Source organism: Parasteatoda tepidariorum, chromosome 4 (assembly GCF_982258835.1).
Source record: "Parasteatoda tepidariorum strain Cologne lab strain chromosome 4, Ptep-v5.0, whole genome shotgun sequence".
Classification (NCBI taxonomy): domain Eukaryota; kingdom Metazoa; phylum Arthropoda; class Arachnida; order Araneae; family Theridiidae; genus Parasteatoda; species Parasteatoda tepidariorum.
In genome coordinates this window covers 98,792,319-98,817,755 of record NC_141758.1, presented here as the reverse complement: position 1 = coordinate 98,817,755, position 25,437 = coordinate 98,792,319, and the positions used below count along the sequence as shown (strand labels likewise).

Genomic DNA, 25,437 nt, shown 5'->3' with positions numbered 1-25,437 from the left:
GAGCACACAAAGAAAATACATTCTTTTTGAATTTCATTAATAGAATTAAATTTTAAAACGGTAACTTAGAAATTAAAGGTATAGTAAACTTAATAATGTTAAGCAGGGGAAAACGTGTATTATAGTATAGTATTGATTTTAGTTTATTTTCTTGCCTTGAGGGCGGATGACATAAACCTTATGTCGTCATTCAAATTTTTAAGATTTATTTTTTGTTTGCTTATGCCCTTAAAAGATTATTGTTGCACTCACATATTATTTAGGATGAAGTAAAGAATAAATAATAGTCTCAAAGAAGTACTTGGATATTTAAATAGGTAATAACATTCAAAAGATAACTGTCATTCTGTTTAATGATTGAATTTGATACAAATCATTGCATTTTACCCAATGCAAAAAAAAATTCAGCAAAAGAGCACTTACACTCCACAGGAAAATGCAGGAACTTTAAAAATCACTTAAAATAACATGGAATTTCATTTCTTATTTTTGTCTTTTAAAAGGTGACGGCTTAAATATCTATGAGATATTTAAGAATATTTCAGCTATTCTAAACTATTTCATTTGCTACAGCATTATTTGTTTTTAGTATGTTCAGTTGTTTCTTATTTCTTTAAGTTTTTCCAGCAATTAAAACTAGTATAGCTAGACTAAATATAGGTCTATCAAAAGCACATTGATAGTGTGTTTCCTCTTAATATATTGTGTCTAGTATGTACAGGGAATTTTTTTCTCGAGATTTGAGTGGCAATCCTGATATTTCAAGTTTCTAAGTCATGTGAGTTTAGTGCAACTAAACAAAACTTTAAGCTGAACCCAAAACAGCTGCGCCATTGAGTATAGAGGAATAGTCGGTGTCTCGTGTTATAACGTTTAAACAACTGGTAGACGCAGAAAGAGAATTTATCCATCCCTTCCCAGAAAGCATGCAACATTGTGTCGAAATTTTATTTTTATTGCCACGAAAATGTGTGTACTAAAAACCTTTTTTCAAATAATGCAAAATTATTGCAGTTTCAAACCTTTCATCCTAAATGTACTAAAAACTATTTTTTAAAGCTTTTATTAAAAAGTATTGTCACTGATGTCTATAATGACGTTTTAGCTGACGTCACACCAGCGATAAGATCAAATTGCATTGTCCATTAAAATTTCATGACAAGGTGGATTTTAGCTGAGCATGCAAGACTTTGTGGAATATAAACCTTATAATGACCTAGATTTAAGATTATTTTCGCTTTGAGACTAGTTTTTATAAAGGATTTTTTCACGCTTGAAAACCCTAAGTCAACCTCGATTTAAGATTTTTTTAAATAGAAGGCTGTTTTCCAAGGTTTCAGATTAGGGTAATGTGCGTAGAATTCAGCAAATTGTCACAGATCCCGTTTTAAGGTTTACACGTAAGCCGCATGACAAACCTTTCTTTTTAGGTTTACATTAAAAGGTTTTTGCTGAGTGAAAATAAACCTTATTTTGCTATCTGGGCTTGCGTCAATTCCCGCTTCTAAAATCAATTATACAAACATGTATTGTGTGTTATGCAAGCAAGTATTATGTGTTATACAAACATGTTCGAGTGATGTGGTGCTATAGTTTTAAGAAGTGCTCCCAGGATCCGACCTGAAACTGCCCCCTGTGGGTCCTTCTGAAGTGTGATATCTATTTAAGTTAAAATACGTTTTGAAGGAAAAAAATTAACCCAGATTTAGAACACTTCTAATTTATTTCATCAATATCATTATGAATAAAATAATGTTATGGAACTTAATTTGGTAAAATAATGTTATGGAACAAATTTGTCTTCAACCTCAATCCTGTCTGTATGGAGATTATTGTAAAAATTTAGCTTAACATACAGATAGCAAAATTTGCAGATATAAGGTCGTTGAAAATTATACATAAAAACTTTACTCTGTTTAAATTTAAGTTGCATTTTATAAAGCGGAACAAATCTCTATACAGATAAACTTGTAGTCAACTTTTCATTTTGTGACGTTGCTATGTTAACCAAGCTTCAAGTTAAAATGTACATATAGTTTGTCTATAGAAGGAACTCCCCTCGTCATTAAGACTAAGGTTGTCTGTTGCTATGGAAACAAGAAATAATTTATTTTAACGAGGGGAGCTTCGTTCTCCCTCTGCTGCGAATGCTTATTGGAACAGGGCCCGACTTAGCCTAATTGGAGCCTGGGGCAAAAACTTCTTTAGGGGCCCCCTCTGCTTCACTACTTTATGGAGATATTTAAATTTTTCACCTCAAAATAGATAACAAGAAAATTGACTAGAACATAAAACAGCTATTAAGTCCCTCCCCTCCAGTGATCTGCCAAAATATCGTTCTGTCCATTTTATTGATTTTCTGACAATTCTATGTCCTTAATGCCGAATGGAATTTTCTGATTGTTAACTTTGTCATCTAGCTGTGAAAAATTCATATCCTAGCTGACATTAAGGCGGAATTCAGCTAAAGTTTCGCAATTACGATGGCTCACTCAAGACAATCAGAAGCCTGTATTTTTGTAAATATATCGCATTTTGGAATTTGTTAAAATACAGCCTGACCTTAGATTGACCAAATTCGTCCATCGTAAGTGCAAAAATTAAGCTGAATTCCGCACTAGAAAGCCATGAATTTACGAAACATAGATTTTTTTGTGTTCATACGATAGATTAATGAAGCTAACATAAAACTGAAGGATTTTACACTGTACTGATATTTTGTTTAAAAAAAGTTCATTAAAGAAGGAAAAGTAAAATGAACTTTCGATTCGATTTGGGGGCCCGGGGCAACTGCCCCGTATGCCCATGCCTTAGTCAGGCTCTGTATTGGAAATGTATGGACCTTGACTCTGACATGGTTTACTTCAATGTTCGACATTCCCTTCTCCTACTCAGGACCCGTTAAAGAATAATCTGCTTCAATTTCTCCTAAATTTCCGGTGTTAATTTATGTTTCATCATAAAGAAAAAACTAATTTTTTTTAATATTAACTTTCATCTTTGATTATGTTGTTTTTTTAAATTGTTTTCATGGACTAGTTTGAACTTTCTTCAATTACACCCTTTGTGTTATTTTTACAATTCTTTATGTTTAACTTATGAAATATATGTATTTCTTAAATTTCTATTGAATTATTTAATAAATAAAATTTAAAAAAAACACTCGTATAAATTAACAAAAGAATTTATTTGGATCTGTGCTCTTTGAAAGTGAAAGTGAATATGATTATTTTTATCAGTGAAAGTGAATATCAGTGAAGAGGAAAGATTCTGTGAAGTCATTGCGGAAAAAGAAAAAGAAAAATTTAAAAAAAAAGTTTTCATGAGGGTGATTTGTGTGAGGAAAGAAGTACTCAAATAAAAGAAAATATCTACCTTTTTAAGATAATTTAAGAAAGAAAAGTGTGATAAATCATATTTTAAGTGTATTTATTATGTGATATAATTTATTTTCGCTTTCACAAGATGGATGATTGAAATATACCAATTATGGATTTTTTTCTTTCAATTTTAACTAGTTAATTTTTCTTTTAAATTAATACAATCTATTGCATTTTCTCATGAAAATTCTGTTTGATTATCATTTAAATAAAAATTTTGAACTTTTATTAAAACAAAAGTGTCTGATTTATAAATTTTGAAAGATTTCTTTATACGTATTGAGCTTTTTCACATTGTTAAATAGATTTATTTATTTTTACAATTAGAAAGTACTTTTTAAAGTTTATTATAATTATAAAAATTTATTTTTATTGTTTGGATGCCCTTGAAGAAGTGGCAGAGATTATAAATTAAATATGGAAGTAACAGAAAATGTTAAAACTAATACAAATAACTTGAAAAACGAATTAAATACCAGTTTTTAAAATTTTAATTTTAATGAAGATAAACCAGACATATTAATGTTTGAGCCCGACATTAGTCTTCAGTTCACAGCCTAGCTCAGACATTTCCATAAACAAACCAAGTTTTTTATTGCTGTGAGTCAATTCCAATATAAAGATAGGAAAATGACCAAACACAAATTGACAATTAATAGTATCCGGATACACTCAAGATATTTTCGAAACAGAAATCAAAATATTAAAAATAACAAATAACTGATTGTGACTGATAAAATTATCTAACATGACCAACGGTATCTCACCCATTGTGGTGGTCCTGAAAGAGTGGATACCACCTCTGGAGAACGCACTAGGTCTGCTCATCGGCAAGACCGATTGTGCAGCTCATTGGAAATAAAAAAAAAAGATTTAAAGTTTGGAAAAATAGCTAGGTCAGTTGAATTTTAAACATTAAAGACTGATTTACCTTACGTCATATAAAGTTTGAAAGCTTGCATTGGATTTCAATTAGTGATTGATTGTGTTAAGCAGGTTGTAAAGCAAAATCTGAGAAGACTGGTCACCTTTTCTGATTATAAAAGCAACTTGTCCTTACACATTTTTCCTGAAATCCTGGTTAAAGATTGCAATAAAAATAACAATAACGAAAATGAAAGTATATATAAAAATAAAGAAAGTAAGAATAAATAAAAGAGAGAAAAGAAAAAGTAAAGGAAGGAAAATAAAAAAAAATGTCAAATCGAGGAACAACAAAATAATGAAATTGTTAAATTAAATAAAATGTCGGACATAAAAATAAGTAAAAAAAATATAAACAAATCAAATTTAATGAAATTTTTAAAAAATGAACTTAAAAGTAACGATTTAAATAGTGAAAATAAAAACAGTCTTAAATTTTCTAATATTCTTGGTCCCGCAGTGGTCTGATCGTTAAGACACGGTTCCCAGCAGATCACCGAAGTCAAGCATCACTGGCTGCGGTCAGTGTGTGGGTGGGTGACCACTTGGATCAGTCTGCGTAGGGGCCGAGGGTGTAATCCAAAGACATGCCATCACAATTTTGATGCTCAGCAGAGGGATGGCACCCCCGCTTCGGTAGCCCGACGACCTGCACGCGAAGTCGAGCACTTTACGGTAGAACAGTTTAACGAGGACCAATACCGCACACCCTTGGTCCCTACGTAGACTGATCCAAGTGGTCACCCACCCGCACACTGACCGCAGCCAGTGATGCTTGACTTCAGTGATCTGTTGGGAACCGTGTCTTAAGGATCAGTCCACTGCGGGACCTGTCAGCCTTTAACGTCGGAGGTTACTAATTAATATTTAGCATCACTATCTAAATCTGGCAAATCACAGTACGGATATTTAAGGGAAAAAAAAAACAGATGATTTTGATATCTATTACATTCGTCTTTTTTTTTTTTCTTTTTTGTATTTTTTCAGAGTTCTGTAATGTTTTTTTTCCCCCTCGCTTAAATATTTATTTTCGACGCCCAATGAGTAGTATGCATATTCATTTTTGAAAAAGATTCTAAAAATAGAAGGTCGGACACTAAGTAACACACTGTATATTTACGAAATATTTATTAAAAACAATACTAGTGGTATTTTTCTAAAATATCTATCAATTAGCAGAAATTTTGAATTTTTATTAAATCACATATTCTGTCATGTTAGAACAGACATCTTCAAAAATTTTATGGGTCAGATTATTTTATTTCATAATCATTATGCAAATACAGTCTCTCAAGAGTCAGACCCTTTCACGAAAAAGATAACATTGAACTGGCACTCTTAGATTCAACGGAATTTCCTAAGATATTAAAACGGATGTTTTGTTGCAAACTATTGATTCTTATTTCAGCATTATCATCTTCTGTCAAATAATCGAACTCTCAGGTGATAAGACGAATTTTTAAAAGCTTAAATTGAATGCTGAAATTGAAATGAACAACAACAAGATGGAAGGTACATTTGTGCTACCGTTGCTGTTGTGTGTCATCTTTGTGACAGGTAAGGCACTTTAAAACACTAAGGCATTTCGTTAACCTTAAGGAAATATAGATTGCTTGCTATAAATAATTTCGAATCGAAAATTCGAGTACCAGATAACTCGAGTGCCAGATAAATTCACCCGATATTTTATAGTCATTATTCAGCCAATATAAGCTCTATTTTTGTATATACGCCGATATTTGCTCTATATAGGACCAATATTAAAAAATACAGACATCCCAATATTGGTCCCTTGGTGCATGTTCATATTATACCGATATTGAGCCAATTTTGAGCCTAATTGGGGCCAAGGTATAATTGTTTCTAGGGTAGATTTAAGCGGATTTTCAACACCACGTAAAGCGATGGCGTGCACAGGAAAGTGGATGCCACTGAAAAAAAGTTGTGCAGGAACGAAAAAATAAACAATTTCTCTTTAAAAAAAACATTGGTCGTAATAGTTTATTCAATAGTTACTATCTAGAGCTGCACAATGGGCTATTGGCGGCGGTCTGATAAACGTCTCTGAGGATAATTTGTAGATATGCCATCACACTTTTGATCCTCTGCAGAGGAAATGGTTCCCCGCTTTATTATCATGAGACCTCAGCACGAAGTCGAGCACTTAACGGTAAAACAGTTTAACGAACAGTTAACGGTAGAGCAGTATATCAACAGTATATCTGATCAAAGTGATCACCCACCCGCTCACTAACCACAGTCGCTTGACTTCGGTGATCTACTGGGAACCGTGTTTTACGATCAGTCTACTACGGGACAAAATCACATTGGAAAGATATATATCTATATTTTTTAAAATCTAAATCCATATCCTAAACTCATTTTTGTGGAAAATTAAGCGAAAATTCTAAGGTAAAAGATTTATTATTTTTAACAAATTATTCATACTTTTCAATAAGTTTAAAAATGTATTTAAAATTCAACGACCCAAAACTTCATTATTGAATTGTTTGTTGATCATTATTAATTTCTTTATCAATTCAATCAATATCAATCATAATCCTCATTATACAATCATTAATTATTCAATATCAATTGTTGCATTATCAATTGTGGAAAATTAAGCGAAAATTCTAAGGTAAAACATTTATTATTTTCAACAAATTATTCTTACTTTTTAATAAGTGTAAAAATGTATTTCAAATTTGACGACCCAAAACTTCATTATCAAATTGATTGAAAAACCATGCTTCAATCTTTATAAAATATTTTTCCAAACATTTGTGTTTTATATATAAAATAAATAAATAAGTAAATCTTTCTAAACATAATAGTAGGAAAAGTCTCCCCTCTTTCTGCAGGACACTAATAATTGGTTTCTTATCTGTTGAATGTAAGTTTTTTAAAACTTTTTTAAAATATATTTCGAACATTTATTAAAGGTCTAGTCATACTAGGTCTAGTTAAGTGCCATTGTCCGGTATACATTTGCCCGGTATACCCTACACTGATGTTTTATTAAGGTCATGTGCCATTGGCCGGTATACATTTGCCCGGTATACCCTACACTGATGTTTTATTAAGGTCATGTGCCATTGCCCGGTATATCCTACACTGATGTTTTTTAAGGTCAAGTGCCACTGCCCGGTATACCCTACACTGATGTTTTTTTAAGGTCAAGTGCCATTGCCCGGTATATATTTGCCCGATACTCCAAACACTGATGTTTCTTCTAATCTATGGTCAGTAAGTATTAAAATATCGAATAAATGTAATTATATCTACGAATAAATTAATATCAAATCGGATGTAATAAATATTTCGGACATTCACCAAAGCGACTATGCGATTGTCAACATTCACCGGTGAAAGTCAACAACCACCGATTTCGGTCATTCACAGTAACATGCACATCATTTACATAATAACCTCATCAAGACGTTTCTTTCATACTTTGCCTAAATAGCATTTGTCATTCTATAGAATGCCTAGGCATTATATATATACAAAGCCTAGGGAAAGTATGTAATAATTCTCACATTCCATACTTTGCCTAAAAACATCCCGCATTCTATGCAATGCCTAGGCATTCTATACAATGCCGGCGTTTCATACTTTGCCGGTAACATATATGTTGAATATAATATTTTTATCCGGCTTTTCAATATATATATATATATATTATTTTATTTTATTTATAAATATTCTTTTTTAAGGATTTCAAGCTGCTGCTGTATCAGATTATGATGATTACTCTGATGAAAAAATAACATTGCCAGCATGTGACGAAACAAATTGCCAACTCCCAAACTGCAGCTGTTTTGGAGATTTTCCGAAAAACGTGCATCGTCCCCAGTTCGTGATGCTGACATTTGATGATGCCATAACTGTTGCCAACATCGAAACTTACAATAAAATATTAAATGGTCGGAGAATCAATGCCACCTTCTTTGTGTGCCATGAATACAACGATTACACCCTCACCAATGAACTCTACAGGCAAGGACACGAAATAGCTATCCATACAGTGAGGTAAGGAAGGCAATATCATCATTACATTAATATATATATATATATATATATATATATATATATAAATTTAAATTTGGCATTTTTATTCGAGAGATTTTCGCACAAATTTCTTTCCCATTTTCTTAGACACATTCTTGCGACATAGGGAATGAATTATCGGCCAGTACAGCCTTTAAAAAATAAGATCTTATTTCACTTATGCCTTTAGTTAATTGATGTAATAAGCACGGATAAATATGATTGATACTTAAATTTTGGTCTGAATCCATGGATTTAGTATTTTAATTGCTAATCGGAGGGAACTCGTCGCTTTGTGGATCCTTTAAAAATATATAAAAACAAAGTACGAATAGCTGGAGAGAAGCTCGCCGATTTGCATTTCCATCTTGAGTTTTACCTTTATGTGATACATTATGTAAAAACATCGGTATTAACATAGTATAATTAAAAAAAATAATATAACAATTGGTTCAACGAGAAACATCTTCGTACGTTGTCCATTTCTTTTTAGGCCCGTAAGCGCACCGCAGATAGTCAAAGACAGAATTTGCGAAATGGTATGCTCGAACTCGTAAACTGAACATCAAAGTAAATAAAACTGTCAGACAATGTAAAAGATTTGCAAAGCGTTACGTTGGAAGTCCAACCTTCCGAGAGTCTGACTGAGGGAGAGGACAATACCCCATCTACATTTTATTTTATGTCTTATATCCGTCGTTGAACAGCCTACCCAATTTTGGGTTTACGACTACTTATGTTCAACTCCGAAGCCTTGTAGTTTTGGACCAATCCAGAAGACAAGGAAACTCCTGGATCAGTACCCTCAGAGATTTGATTTGTTATGCGAACATGGAGGACTTTGTGACTAGACAGATTTAACGTGCATCAGTCACCATTTACTACACGGGAAGTCTTCTGCAGGCGGGGATCGAACCCACGAACTATTGGACTTGGGCCATGTGCCCTACCAACCAGACTATCCCGGCCTTTACCCCATCTACATTGACTGCAACATTATTTTAAAATAATAACCATCTCTGCATAACTCCAAAATTCTCCATAACTCCAAAATTCATGCATAGTTCGTCTAAAGTAAGAACTCACCTAGCCCTCCGTCTGGATCCGTTAAGGTGATTATGGTAACGAGGTATAACTATTTCAAGTAGGAGTGTGGGATCACTGTTAGAGAAGCTACCCTCCCAGGAATGCGCTATTCTTGTTTCCATAGCAGCAGATAACCTCAGAATTTATGGCGGGGGAGTTCTTGCCGTAGACAAACTATATTCGACTAAATGAAAGTCAAGTCGCCTCAACTTTAAGTAAAGAAACCAAAAATACGTCTATCACATATCACGGGGGCACACATATCACAGACTCCATTTCTGCAATTCAAGCAATCGCAGAAAACCAATGCTTTAAAACTAAGCTGCTAAACGAAATTCAGCTCGATATAAACCTCCTCAAGGAAAGGAATAAAACTATAGTTATACAGTGGATCCCTTCTCATATTGGTATCGAGGGCAATGAGAACGCAGATTATGCAAAACACGCAAAAAGCGGAACAACTATGCCCCAAGAAATAACAACTGTCACACCTGATACTCTTAAAAAATACGTTATGAAAAACTCAACGAAATAAATAATTATGATTTAACTATAAAATCAAAAGGCAGCATATGGGAAAATATTCAAGACAATTCGAAATTTCTCTGTTACCAACCCCGTAAGGAAGCAGTAACCCATTTTAGGCTTAAAACAGGTCAGGATTGCTTATCAGAACATTTATATAACATAAAAATTCTTCCCAGCAAAGCATGCCCAATTTGTGACACAGGTGTATTAAACTCTGATCACCTCTTATTGTGCAAGGGACTAGATAGGAACTCCCAGAAAAGTGGGAATGTCACTAAATTGTATTGGGACGCAAGAACTCTCATGAATAGTCACTAACTTTACCTTTTTCATGTTAATGTTTAAAATTTTATATTGTTGAAATGCTTATTGATTCAAATGTTTATTGTTCTTTTTTGTTCACTTTACGTAAATTGTTGAATTGTTTCTTTGTTATTTTTCTGCTCCTTTGTGATGCAGTGAGCTGTCAAATTTTCTGGATTGAAATCCTAATAAAGCCATATGAAACACACATTTATTTCAAAGCGTATTTAATCTCAATTTTAAACACAGGACTCAATGGAACATTATTTTGCAGCCACGAAAGCAACACAGATCTGTGGAGGGATGGAAGCGAGCAGAAGTGGAAACGTGAAGCGGTGGACATGAGGACACTGCTCAACACATTCGGTGGAATTCCGATGCAAGAACTGGTCGGCTTCCGAGCTCCCTTTCTGCAAACAGGTGGCAACACCACTTTCAAAGTCCTCAAGAAGGAAGCTTTCCTCTATGATTCGTCCATGCCCTCCAGGGCATACATGGACCCTCCCATCTGGCCCTATACTCTGGATTTCGGATATTCCCAGGTCTCGCCTTTCTTATTTCCTTAAGTGTAACACAAAGCTTTGAGACAGTGAGAACGCATGGACATTTCCCAATTCGAAATTCTTGATGTTCCAATCAACACATTTTGATGGTTTATGTTGGTTTCAGTGCGATTCATGATGGTCCAACATCATTTGATGGTCACCATCATCCAACATTTTCCATTATAACGTTCATGGTGTTTGATATGCCAACAAACTTCCATCGTTCCATGATGGAAAATGGTACTTTAATGCTATGATAGTTAACCATTAAGAGAGGTTTGATTCTCATGCACCAGCAATTCATGATAATCGGTGACGGTCCATGATGGTTCCAACTATACATTTCCAGGATGGTTTAATGGGAATTTTCGTTGGTTCTCAGGAATATACCATCAAAACAATTTTTTTTTTAAAGTTGGACCATCATATCATAAATCAGTCCGAATGCCTACATTGGGATGATGGTTGTTCATGATCGTTCCAACATTTGATTTCTAAGATACTATGATGAAAATTCGTGATGATCCATAACAGTACAACAATGCATTTCTATGATGGTTTAATGATAATTATTGTTGGTTCAGCAAAAATATACCATCAAAAAAAATCTTTTTATGTTGGTCTATCAAAAATCAGTGCAAATTCCTTCATTGGCGTGATGGTGGTTTATTATCGTTAAAACATTTGATTTCTAAATCAGTTGTTTTAACGATAATAAACCACCATCATCATAATCATAAATCAGTCCAAATTCCTACTTTGGGGTGATGGTTAACATCAAATATATAATGGTTCATGATGGAATTATTGATGGCTACCATCAAGAGAATGTTGGTACATCAATGAAAAACCATAAAAAATTTTGACTTGGAATTGCCACATATCCTTTTCGTACAGTTTAGTTGGATGCATCATGGCCTCGCATGCATTGAAAGCGCAAGAGATTAGATAAAAAGTAACTATAAAATATAAATTAGAAATGGATAAAACAGTAAAATTAACTTCATAACAATAACATCAAAATATGACAACATTAAATATAAGAGAAATTCAGCACAAGCTAGGAACCCAATTCGGAACAGATGTTAAGAAAGACAATCCTGTAAGTTACCTGACTGAATCGATATCATATTGGAGGGGGAAACAGTGCATAACCATTGCTTTTGCAGCATATTTACATAACTAGGTTGCCAACAGACGCTTCACTTTTCTGTGTTCCACTACAATAAAAAAAACCAGAACATGCAGTTAATTGATGGATTGGTTAGAGTAAACCTGATCTAATTTAGACTAGCAACTCCTTTTTGTAGACAAAAAAAGGAAGGAAAGTCACGTTTTACTTCAGTAGCACTATGAGAGTGGTTGACTGAATGTAAACAATAACAAGTTTCCTAAAACCGGAAGAAATTTAGAATACTTCCGGTGTATCCCTCCGCTTATGTTATGCTTGCGAGGCGATGTGTGAACAGGCTTAATATTCTAGGAAGTTTTATTATTGTGATTTATGTTTAAATGTACGCGTAATTTGACAATTCATAAGAGTTTTCTGTAATTTATAAATTCTAATCTGTCGTGAGCCTAAAAAAAATTAACAAAAATATGCTTCTCGCTCGTATTAAAACATTCTATGAAACTGCATCGTTGTATAGATTTTTTTCTTTAATTTTATTTTAAAACCGTCGTTGAACAGCCGACCCTATTTCTTTTGAGTTTACGACTACTAAAGTTCAACTTCGTAGCCTTGTAATTTTGAACCAAATCCAGAAGACAAAGGAACTCGTGGATTAAGTACTGGGAAAAATGTTGTCTTCGTGGAGGACTTTTTGATGGAACTAACCTGCATTCGCGTTACATAGAGTGGAAAACCACGAAAACCTTCCACGATTAGCCTGACCGTAAGGGGGCTCTAACCCATGGTCCGTGTACTACTGGGGATATTTCACGCCAGCACTGTGATCGGTACAAGCTGGATGCGGAATTCGTATCGACCAACCATCGCTGGGATTCGAACCCGGTTCAAATCATTGGAAGACGAACTCTCTATCCCCTGAGCCATCACGGCTCTGTATGGATGGTTAACCGTGTAAATCTAAGCGTGGACGGCTCTAAGGGTAAAAATTCGTCTTACGACTTCCGGGTTTTATGATTGAAATGGCGTGACATATTATACTAATAGTGTTTACAATATAACGCAGTCTTTCGATTTAAATTTCAACGAAATAAACCGCAAATGAATTAATGAAGACTTTCCAAGCATGCTATAAAGTAAACCAAAAAATATGAAACAGTGATATTTTACACAAATATAGCCAAATAAGGGATAATTTGTAAATTGCAGGAAACTCTTATGAATGGTAAAAATACGCATACATTTAAACACAAATCACAATAATGAAACTTCCTAGAATATTAAGCCTGTGCACACATCGCCTCGTAAGCATAACATAAGCGGAGGAATACGCCGGAAGTATTCTAAATTTCTTCCGGATTTAGGAAACTTGTTATTGTTTACATTCAGTCAACCATCCGTTGAATCTATAGGTAATGCGAAATGGGAAAGATAGTCCGTTTTATCATATCATATCGTGTTCAATTTCTATCAGTTATTCCCATTAAATTATTCCTTAGATTTTTAAATGTGTTCTTCATTTAAAATGAATTTCTTTTGTAGGATTGCCAGATAGAACCATGTCCCAATGAAAACTTTCCTGGATTATGGGAAGTGCCGATGATTCAGTATCACCGCAACTCGAAGGATGGAGATTTCTATTGCTCCATGCTCGATGCTTGCACTCCGCAACCGAAGACAGCTTTGGACACGAAGGAATTTCTCATGAAGAATTTCAAGCGCCATTACGACTCAAACAGGGTAAATTGTTTTTTTCACCCAATTTACATTTAATGACGTTTAAAAAAAAGTAGCTCACTTAAGTTAGAAATCGCTGAGCTACAGAGAAAGCAGAGGCGGTACTTTTTCGTTTGCGATACGATTCGTTACAGATACGATTAGAAAGTTTAAAAAACATCAACATTTCAATCCCCTCCGCAGAGGATCAAAATTGCGATGGCATGTCTTCGGATCATCCTCCGGGATGTTTCCCAGACCGTCGCCAATAGCCCATTGTACAGCTCTAGTGTGACGTAAATTAACAACAACAATCAACATTTCAAAAACATCAAATGAGGAAGGTATGGTTTGTCTAAAGTAAGAACTCTCTTAGCCTTTGGTCTGGGCCAGTGGCTGTAACCATGGTAACGAAGTATAACTATTTCAAGTAGGGGTGTGGGGTCACTGTTATAGAAAGGTTTTAACTCAGGTCGGCCAAAGAAAAGGAACTCTTTTTCTTCCATCTATTGTGCTAGCCCAAGAGTGAAGAGAAACTACCCTGCCTGAAATACGCTATTCTTGTTTCCATAGTTGCACCCGGCCTCAGATTTTGGGGCGGGGGTTGTTCTTACTGTAGACAAACTATAGTTAGGTAATTTATTTATATCACACTAGAGCTGCACAGTGGGCTATTGGCGACGGTCTGGGAAACAACCCTGAGGATGATCCGAAGACATGCCAGATTGACTATTTGATTCTCTGCAGAAGAGATGGCTTCCCTGCTTTGATAGCCCGATGACATGCGTGCGAATTCGAGCACTTTACGATAGAACAGTTTAATGAGGGCCGATACAGAGCACCCTCGGCCTCTACGCAGGCTGATTAAAGTGGTCACCCATCCGCTTACTGATCGCAGCCAGTGATGCTTGACTTCGGTGTTCTTCTAGGAACAGTGTCTTTACGATCAGTCTGTTTAATGCGGGACTTGTGGCGTAACTACCACTACAAATATTAAATACCAACTCACTAGTATATAAGACATGTTAACTTGATTCGATCTAGTAGGTACCTTTTGATAGATGAAGGTTGACATAGTCGATAAATAAATCCCCTCAATATGGTGACCTGCGGTCGTGATATGAACCTGCCAACGTTAATGGAAGGTCAACATTAACACTAGAAAGACTGAAATTTAGTATATGTTGTACAAAATTCTAAGAAATTGTGCCATTATATACATCATTCTTTTTCTAATTGAAATTAGAAGCAGTAAAAATGACTTCCTTAGGCTATCTAGTGTTAAACAGTTGATTTGTTTAAAAATATACTGCTCAAAGGAAGAAAAAAAAATCCGCTGAAGTAAAATAAAGTTTCCCGGTCAATAAACAATATTGAAGGAAAAAAAATAATTAGCGAAATACTATAAACTAAAAATGAAGAGGAAAAAATAAGCAAAATACTATAAGCAAAAAAATAAAGAAAAAAAATTGAGCGAAATGCAATAACAAAAAATGAAGAAAAAGATATAATGAGCAGAATAATATAAATATATATAATAATAAAAAAATGCATAAATCAACTAGTTGTATCTGTTCATCGAATTCTATCGCAAATAAAATTCTGGAAAGGAAGTAATGTGGCGTGTATAACTACCACTACAAATATTAAATACCCAAATCACTAGTATATAATGTTAACATGATTCTATCTGGAGGTACCTTTTAATAGAGGAAGGTTGACATAGTAGATAGACAAATCCCCTCAGACATATAAATAAGGATTTTAGCCATTAAGAGTCATGTTATGGTGTATCAATATGCCATGAATACATTACAGTATCCTTATTATTTTGCGAAATTATTTAAAAGATTAATTTCATAATAACTACATTTTGTGTCTCGTGTGAAATAGGCTCCATTCCCAGTGTTCCTGCACGAAGCTTGGCTGAGAGATAAGCATCGTCTGGAGGGCTTCTTACAGTTTTTTGACACAATTCTCACGATGGAAGGAGTTCAAGCAGTCACCCTGAGACAGGTGGTTGAATACATGAGGCATAGAGTGTTCCCGGTTCGTACACCCATCCAACCCTGTCCAAAGAAAGAAGTCTGCTCTTACAAAGAGCCCCTAAGGATCATGAAGACATGCACCACCGGCTGCCCTAAGTACTACCCTTGGGTGGGTACTCCCTTAGGAAGAAGACCACCAAGAGATTTCCCTCAATGATAATTTGTATATACAAGATGTATCCATTAAAATTGTTTTTATTTTGATTGTGGGTTGTTAAGCTTTCCTAAGAGCGTGGAATTTCAGACAGACTTGCACTTTTGCTCGCCACTTCTCTCATGAACACGGGAACAATTTTTAAAATGTGTGCCCGCAAGTGACCGAAATCAAGAGAATGTCGACTTTCACCGGTGAATGTCAACAGTCACATAATCACTTTGGTGTATGTTCGAAATATTTGTTATTCCCGATTTGAAACTAATTTATTCGTTGATATTATTATATTTATTCGATATTATAATATCTGCTGAGGAAAGATTAGGAGAAACATCTGTGTTCGGAGTAACTGTTAAATGCATACTGGACAGTGGCACTGAACCTTAAAAAACATTGATGTAGGGCATACCGGTGGCACTTAACTAGACCTAGTATATATTTCGGACATTTACCAAAGTGTCTATGTGATTGCCGGTGGAAGTCAACAATCACCAATTTCCGTCATTCACAGACGGCCTCAGACTTTGTGACGGGGGGAGTTCTTACCGTAGACAAACTATAGCTGCTAACCGACCTTATAAACCAAAACATCTTGGCTACCAGATTTTCTTTCTCACTCAGATGATCTGGGAGAGAATCGTAATAATAAAAGGACAATAAAAGGACGAAATTAAATGCTTTTCTGTAAAAATATAGGATTTACTCTTGAAATAACAACAAATAAGCTATTTCTTTCAAAAAATTTTTACAACACATTTTAAGGTAGTTAACTTTACGTAAACATTTTCTCGAAAATTTACCGGGACTAAATCAACTCGATTCTAATAAATAAGACCTAATATTTTACTTTTTTGTGCAGAACAATAGGACAAAAAAAAATGTTATATATATATATATATATATATATATATATATATATATATATATATATATATATATATATATATATATATATATATATATATATATATATATATATATATATATATATATATATATATATATATATATATATATATATAACGTCGTTGCCGAGTGGAAGGATTAAAACAGGTCATAGGTCGGGAAGGAGGGTACAAAATTTATTTATTAATTATTAGACAAGAGCAGTCATGAGAGTGAGTAAGAATGAACACGAAAAGTTGTGCTCCTTGGTTATATGTTAGGGAAAATCTTGCAAAGTAAAATCCGTAAAATGTCTTAATTTAGGGAAAGGGGGAAATCTTAGTTGTTGCTATTGGTTTGTGAAATAGATCGAGCGCTTCCCACACATAGCAAAGGGAAAAATGTCCTGCCTATAATTAAATGCATACTTGAGCTAAAAATAGATTTAAGAACAGGATGTGGCTTTTAAAAGTGTGAGAAAGTATTTCGATTAGAATAATTAATTAGGATAACATAAAAAGATCAATTGAAGCTTTTTATGTTACACACACACACACACACACATATATATATATATATATATATATATATATATATATATATATATATATATATATATATATATATAAACTTTTTTTTATTCTGATATCTCATATTTTATCTCGAAATAAAATATTTCGTAAAATTTTATTTCATCTGCATCAAAAATCTAATGGGTGTACAAATAAGCTCTCGCTGTTCGTCACAAGATGGCACTAGGTAGGTTACGTAGAAATTGACTGATGTTAAATCTTATTGTAAAGTTTGTTCATCTAGTAACAACATAACCTTAAAGTATTTGTGATTCCATATTAGCATTACGTAATTGTTTTGGTTAAAAAAAAGTATAGTTTCGTGCCAAATAAGCGTCATTTGCGGGAATTTTTGATTAACTTCTTTAATTTAAAGAAATCTGCGGCTGAGGCGCATCGATTGCTTGAAGAAGCATATAGTGAGACTCTTTTAAATGAGAGAAGTCGACGTGAAAGACAAAGAACGCAATGGAAGGCCGAAATCGTACGAGGACAAAGAATTATTGGAAGAAGGTTCGCCCCAAATGCAAAAAGAACTTGCTCTTATTCATTAGTAGTGACTCAGCAAGCAATTTCACAGGTTTTAAAATCATTGGGAATGATCCAAAAACAAGGAAGTTGGGTTCCATACCATACGAACTGAAGCCAAGAGACATTGAACGCCGGTTTGCATGAAAATTGATTTTGCTATTTGGAAACACTTTAATGGGAAGTCCTACCCCACCCGCCGTATTCGCCAGAACTTGCTCCTTCAGATTATCACCTATTTCGGTCGATGGCACATGGTCTGTCTGAGCAGAAATTTAGATTATTTGAAGAAACCAAGGAATGGGTCGATTCGTGGATATTCTCGAAAGATGAAGAGTTCTTCCGACGTATAATCCGAATACTCACAGGAAGATGGGGAAAAAGTAGTGTCTAGTAATGAAGAATACTTTAAATAAAAGATAATGCACAGTTTCTTCACAATAAACTGCTAATTTTTGATAGAAAACGGCGGAAACTTATTTGCAAAAATGCCTGTGTAGTTTCCCGCTTTTTCGTAAGCAATAAATTCTGTCACATTTCTTTCTATGGTTATTTAAATGACAATTTAAATAATAGAAAGAAGTATGGATGATTGACCGTGTTGATCGCGCTAGAGGTTAAAATTCGTCGTATTACTTCTGGGTTACTGCTTCCGATTGATTTTTACACATAATCTTGGAAAAATATCAATATTTGTAGTGCTTTCAATATACATTCTATAACAAAAAAAAATCGACGCACCAAGAAGGAGTTGTCCGATTGAAACGAAAATTGGTGGATAGGAAGACAATGTACAGAATAGTAAATGATTAAAATTTCAGAGCAATTGAATAATTTATTGCAGAGTTACAGTAACAAGTTCAATAAGGTGTTGACCCGCCTCTAGTCTGGATACAATCTGCCACACAGCGTGGCATAGACCGATAAAGCTCCCGGATGGTCTCTTGCGGTATTTCCTGCCAAATTCGATCCAATTGTCGAACGAGGTCATCAACTATTCCGTGCCAGATGCAATCGCCTTCCCATCATATCCCAGACACGCTCTATGGGAGAGAGATCTGGTGATCTGGCAGGCCAAGGAAGAGTTTGACAAGCTTGCAGACAGCTCATAGCAACACGTGCCGTATGTGGTCTGGCATTATCCCGCTGAAAAACCAGCCCAGAGCGCTGCAAAAGGAACGGTAGCAAAACAGGTCTTAGGATGTCGTCGACGTACCACTGTGCAGTAAGTATACCTCTAATGTACGACCAAAGGGGTCCGGCCGTCAAAGGAAATGGCACCCCAGATCATAATGCCTTGTTGAGGGCCGGTGTGGCGTGCAATAGTGAAGGCAGGATCCCCCCTCTGCGTCTCCAAACACGTCTTCGATGATCGTCAGGACACAGTTGGAAGCGGGATCCGTCGCTAAAGACTATACGTCCCCAGTCTGCATCATTCCAGCCTGATGGAGCGTCAATTTTGCTCGTCTTAGTGCGTCGATTCTTTTGTTATAGAGTGTAGTACGTTTTTTCAGCCGAACTTCCCGCGAAACAAACAACAAATGAATTCGGAAGACTCCGTAAGCTTGCTATGATGCTACAGAACATGGCTAACATTAAACTTTTTTATGCTATGATATTAATTTTGTTACATTTGTTTTAGGTTCACGACCTGTTAGAATTTATAAATTACAGAAAACCCTTATGAATGGTAATATTATGCGCACATTTAAACACAAAACTCAATAATAAAACGTCATAGAATATTAAGCCTATTCACACATCGCCTCGTAAGCATAACATAAGCGGAGGGATACACTGTAAGTTTCCTAAATTTCTTCCGGTTTTAGGAAGTTTGTTACTGAATGCATTCAGTCAATCATCCATGGGTGAAATTTCACTTCCATAAACGAACGTGTCAAACGGAATTATAACATTAAAACTATAGTTTGTCTAAAATGAGAACTTCCCCAGACATACGTCTGGATCTGTGGCGGTGACTATTTCAAGTAGGGGTGTTGGGTCACTAATTTGGAGTCTCTTCGGCTAGAGAAAGGGAATATCTTTCTTCGGTCTATTGTGTTAGTTCTTGAGTGAAGCTACCCTCTCTGAAATGCGCCATTCTTGTTTCCATAGCACCAGACGGCTTCAGACTTTGTGGCGGGAGGAGTTCTTGGCTTAGACAAACTATAGAAACATATTAATAAAGTATGAGAAAATGTATGGTTTATATCTCAATTTACTAGTCCTTCTGGCTTGTATATATGAGATTTATTTTTTTTTCTCTCTCACATGCTTCATTATGTTAAAGAATAAAACAGCACATAAATTAAATACAATTCATTTTATGTTGTTTTCATAATTCAGTGTTCAATTTGAATACAAATTTTTGAGCATTTTGCATCTTACATACATAAAATGCTTGTTTTTTTTACAATAGAATCAGCATGATACAATAGCTACAATCTACAATTTTTTTTTCAATATTAAATACAATTTTTTGTAAGAAAAATCATCTTTTAAATACAGTTAACAAACGTCATCAATAAAAATTTCAAGAATATCCAATCAATGAAATTGTTTTGTTAAAATAGATTACTTACAGTCACCAGATATCAAATTTGAGCACTAATTTTCAAAATCTGATTTCACTCATACAAGATACAAATGTTATGATAAGAATACTTCAAAATAAAAAATTTTAAGAAACAGAAAATTGGTCCGGGATTTGTGCATAAATTTGAAGACCGAGTCATTAAATCCTGCATTGAATAGTTATAAGGAATTATAAAACTATCGAGTCCCCCCAAGAGAAATTTTTTCCCCTTGTTAGTGTGGTATAAGAAATGGAATTAAATTATTTTCAACATCCAAATTTACATGCATTTTGACATTTAAATTTTTATTAAAATTAGTCTGTAAAAGAAATATAATTAATAATTTTTTCTTCAAGCATTTTGTCTTCTTTTTAGTGTAGCACTTTTAATTTTTAAAGATCAATTATATTTTTAGTTATCAAGATCAGTTTTACATGAAGTAGAATTTTTAAGAACAAGGTGCAAACTCAGAAAATGGCTGATATGATATCAAGAGGCCTAGTCTGTAAAAGTTTTTTTCACTCGCAAAACTTTTTTTTTTCACTTTTGGCAATTAACGTGGCGTTAGATATTATTTTGCAAAAAATATCAGTCGCTTCAAAAGTATACAAAGTGAACATAACAGTCGACATGTTTCAAGCGCTCAAAATCAGGGGCCCATTTTCAAGATTTGGCAGACACGAATGAGAACCAAAAGTGATGTCAAATAAAAATATTTTTTTTATTTTTCATTGGCAACATTACGTTTTTTATTCCAAATCACTTTTGTTTCTTCTCATTCAGGGCTGCGAATTCTTGAAAATGTGGCCATGTTTTTGAGCGCTTGAAGCATGTCAACTGTTATTTTCACTTTGTATGCTTTTGAAGTTTTAAATTAAGTTATATCTTACCTCTTCAGTCAGTTTCTCGGGATTATTTATTTAATAGCTTTTCGGTAATAGATAGCTTCAAATCAAATCATTCAATCACCTAGAAATAATTGTCAGAAAGAAACGAAATTTTACACGCGTAAGTACAACGTTGATATAAGTAAGGGATTAAAAAAGGAAAGCTAAATGATATTTAGTAGATTTCGAATGGAATCCTATTGCGCTACCTTTAGCGCGAATGCAGGATGCCATACGAAGAGGCATACAAGTCCCCTGTGACGTACTGCTACACCTCTAAATCGACTTAAATAAAAGGCAGTCCAATTCTTCGCCACATTACCACTCTTCCCTGATTTATTGACGAACTAGCATATCCGAGACTACTTGGGACGACGGCAAGTTGGACAACCATCAAGTGAAGTCGATTTTGAGTATTTTTACAGAAACTGAGATGGAACGGAATGCCGCAAGACATCAAAAGGAATTTCTATGCCTGAATGCCCGACGGTATTGCATCCTGTATTGACGCTAGATGTGGACCAAGAGGGAACTAAAACCTCCATTACTTGGCATTTTTTTCTTGAAATAAATCATCATTTAGCTTCCATTTCTTAATCACTCACTTATATCAATGCTGTACTTACGTATGTAAACTTTTGCTTAAATCTGACAAATCTTTCCAGGCGTGTTAATTTTAATGGCAATAAGTGTACGTGAAACTACACCAAGAAAAGGAAAAGAAGCAAAAGAAGAAAGGAATGTGCGCCTCAACCAAAACGCTCATTTATCAGGAATGAAAACCAAGATAGAACCTTCTGTATAGCCAATTCCCCGCTGACGTAGCAACATCTAGTAGCGATGTTGTAATAGTTAAAAATTGGTAAGGAATGACCGAATAATTCATTCTACCAGTTTAATATTTTTACGATTCACTACATTTTTAAATATTATTGTAAAACGCATAGTTTCAGATCAAAATATAACTACTTTGGTAAACACAATGACTTTCGTATCACAGAAATAAATTTCAAAACTTATCTATCTATATAAATATATATATTTTATTGTCAGTTTCTCATTTGACATTCTGTTACCAAATTTCAAACTTTTCCGGTAATAATATACATTGTATTACCAAAGTCTAAAAATACCGATTCCGCACCTAGAAGAGTGCCCCACACTTTAAAATTTGCGAGATTGAACATTTAGGAATTTGGTTCATATTACACTGCAACAGTAGTAAAAGCATTTTATTTTTTAAGAATACTACTTTGTGGTACTGAACTGATAAAGATATATCATGCATGGACGGGGGGGAGGGACTAATAAAATACCATTATGAATTGATATGTGTGCTTGAACTTTCTTCCTTCAGTTTCGAAATTTCAACAGAACAGAATCAACAAATCAAATAGAATGGATAAGAAACCTTAAAATCCCTTTGGTACAGTTTGTGGAGGGTCTTTCCATTAATTTTGCTATGTATGTACGAGTATATATAAGTGTATATTCAATGCTTAATATTTTTTTAATAAATTTAGACATGTCTAGACAAAAGGTTTTTGTTTCAATTCTACAATTTTAGCAAAATTAAAATTTCTGAAATCATAATTATTTTTTTAATAGGATGAAAATCTATATTGTGGGTATAAGAGTGACTCTCCTGCCTTCCCATAATTCATAGTTGCTATACTACAAAAATGCTTTAAACTTCATAAGCGTGACTTATACATAAAAGTTTTTACATAAAAATGAACAGTCTCCATGGAAGGTTCAGTAGTTTAGACCAGATAAAAATTCTGAACTAAAAACAGCTATGAATTATCTCCATTTAGAATTTAAATAAGAAAAATTAAATATCAAGAACTAATTATACAATACAAATGAAAATAAAAATTGGTTCCTTTTTGACGCACATAAATATGATAACAATGGTCATTAGACATCAATTTCATATTTACTTGAACTATTATTGTGACAGACAGCAACAGAAATTTTTAAAAAAAATCAAGTTTTTACACGAAAGGATTCATATACATTAGCAAATGTAAATATTTTTCTTTGGCAATTATGTCATGAAATGCACAATCATTCAAAATAAAATAAAAATCATTGTGAGAACAAGATTTTTGTGCTCTGGAGAAAATAATTTTTCTGCTGCTTCTACACAAAATAAATAATCTGAATATATAATATGAAAACAGACTTTACATCTAATAAAAAAAAGAAAGAAAAATATAGTTTGAATCTATATAATATGCTTTGACATTTCATTTTGTTTTGTATTTACATACTTGTAAGAATCGTGAACATTTTTCTTTTCTATATACAGAATCAGCAACATAAAAAAATCATAAATTTTTACAGTATAAACAAAATTATAATTCAATCTAATACTCTATAAAAATGTGCTTCTTGACAAAATTGTCAATTGATTGGATTTGGCCATTTTAGGACATAAAAAAAAGGAAAAATTATAACTTAAAACTATTGTACTTATAGTTCTAGGTAAAATGCATAGTAAAGAAATTTTTTGGAATTTATAAACACACATGCACACACTACATTATAAAATATTTCTTAAAAAGAATTTTGATTACTTTTATAGGTATTCTAAAGCTTAATAAGCAAGACTGCACACTTGTGTAAAATACCAATTGAAGAAAATGAAAGTGGGCAAATGACACACTTAAAACTTTCAAAATTGTAGTTTTAACTAGTTAAGAGTGTTTGATGTGTATTCATGCCCAATCAAATCTCTATTACAATGTGTATGAAATGACGCCTATACTCATTCAGCAAAACAAAAAATTAACTATCAGAATTCGAATTTAAATAAAATACAATAGAATTACTACTCAGTGGTATGTTTTCTTTACAGGGCGAGGAGCCAGATTTTTCAACAAAAAATAACCTTTTAATCACTGTAAAAAAAAATTTAAAAATCATGATTAGGATAGGTGTAATAATAGTAATTATTTCTTTCTATTTCTTAAAGTTCTTAATGTAATAACATAAAAACAAAAACATTTTGAAAGAATTTATATAATCATGAAAAAATAATTAGTTTCTGATAAATATGGCAGAGAAAATCATGCTTTTTTTTAAAAAAAATCTCTTTTCAAAATTTAGAAAATTAAGCACTTTTTACAAACTCCTAATATAAAAAAAGCAGCTTTAAGGGCTTTGAAAAAACGTAAATCAAAAATAAGCACCTTTAAGCACTTTTTAAAAACGCTATGCAACCTGCATCAATTGGGAAGAAGCTTGCACCCTGAAACCAATTCCATAAGAGAGTCGCTAATCGGATGACTTCGAAACGCTCAGTCCAAAAGCACTTTCTTTCCCTCTTTCACAACGTATTATTCTTACATTGTATCTTATGTATTTTATTAATTCTTGATACTTTTTTAACAAGTTTCTACCAATAGCAACATTTTTTTTAAATAAATTAATTTATTAAATAAAAATGTAATCTATCTTCGTTTCTTGTAAAATTTATAATCTGACTATTTTGCACTATGTTCAAAGTGCATGCACATCATTACCAGATTTAATTTTGCCCTAAGGGGATTTAAAAAAAAAAAAGTAAGTTAAGCCCATGCTTAACTGTTGAAAGCCTCCTACAGTTTTAACGAGAATTTTTTTAAAACATGCAATTGTGGTCGCTATACATTTTCTAAAGCTAATGTTTTTAAATTCACTAAAATGTCACTTTGCACCATTTTCGATTAAGCATTTAAATTGACTCACCATATATGAGTTTTATAATTGATAACTATTTGTATTTCATTTATATCTTTCAATCAAATTGTACAAAAATACACAAATAAAATAATAATTGCATGGTTATATTATGATGGAGATAGAAAATAATAGTTAAACCTTAATTACAAGTGCAAAAGGAAAACTATATGACAAGAACACCCGAGTTTACTACACATTTTTCTTTTTTTAATTTTCACCGTAGAAGTTAAAAGTGCTTATTATTATTATTAAGAGTTTTGATATAAAAATAAATTCATAGAACACTTAGCAAAACATTTCTTTATATTTGAAACTTAGTTTTGTAAACAACTTATTAACTAAGCAAAACATAAGTATAAACATTTATGATAGAAAAATATGAAATTCTATATTAAAT

The 25,437-nt window shown here is 33.4% G+C and overlaps 1 protein-coding gene across 1 annotated transcript; it reads left to right on the top strand.

Moving 5' to 3' along the window:
* Positions 1-5,645: 5,645 nt before the first annotated feature.
* On the top strand, positions 5,646-15,913 carry LOC122273479 (chitin deacetylase 8). Its single transcript, XM_087161785.1, has 5 exons — positions 5,646-5,861; positions 8,021-8,336; positions 10,546-10,813; positions 13,488-13,685; positions 15,555-15,913. The coding sequence occupies exons 1-5, from the start codon at positions 5,795-5,797 to the stop codon at positions 15,864-15,866; spliced, it is 1,161 nt and encodes a 386-aa protein (XP_087017911.1). The 5' UTR covers positions 5,646-5,794; the 3' UTR covers positions 15,867-15,913.
* Positions 15,914-25,437: the final 9,524 nt, after the last annotated feature.

Coding starts and splice junctions, on each gene's coding strand:
- LOC122273479 (XM_087161785.1), top strand. CDS start 5,795: ATGAACAACAACAAGATGGAAGGTACATTTGTGCTACCGTTGCTGTTG. Junction 10,814..13,487: donor TGGATTTCGGATATTCCCAG/GTCTCGCCTTTC, acceptor TTTCTTTTGTAG/GATTGCCAGATAGAACCATG. Junction 13,686..15,554: donor GCCATTACGACTCAAACAGG/GTAAATTGTTTT, acceptor CGTGTGAAATAG/GCTCCATTCCCAGTGTTCCT.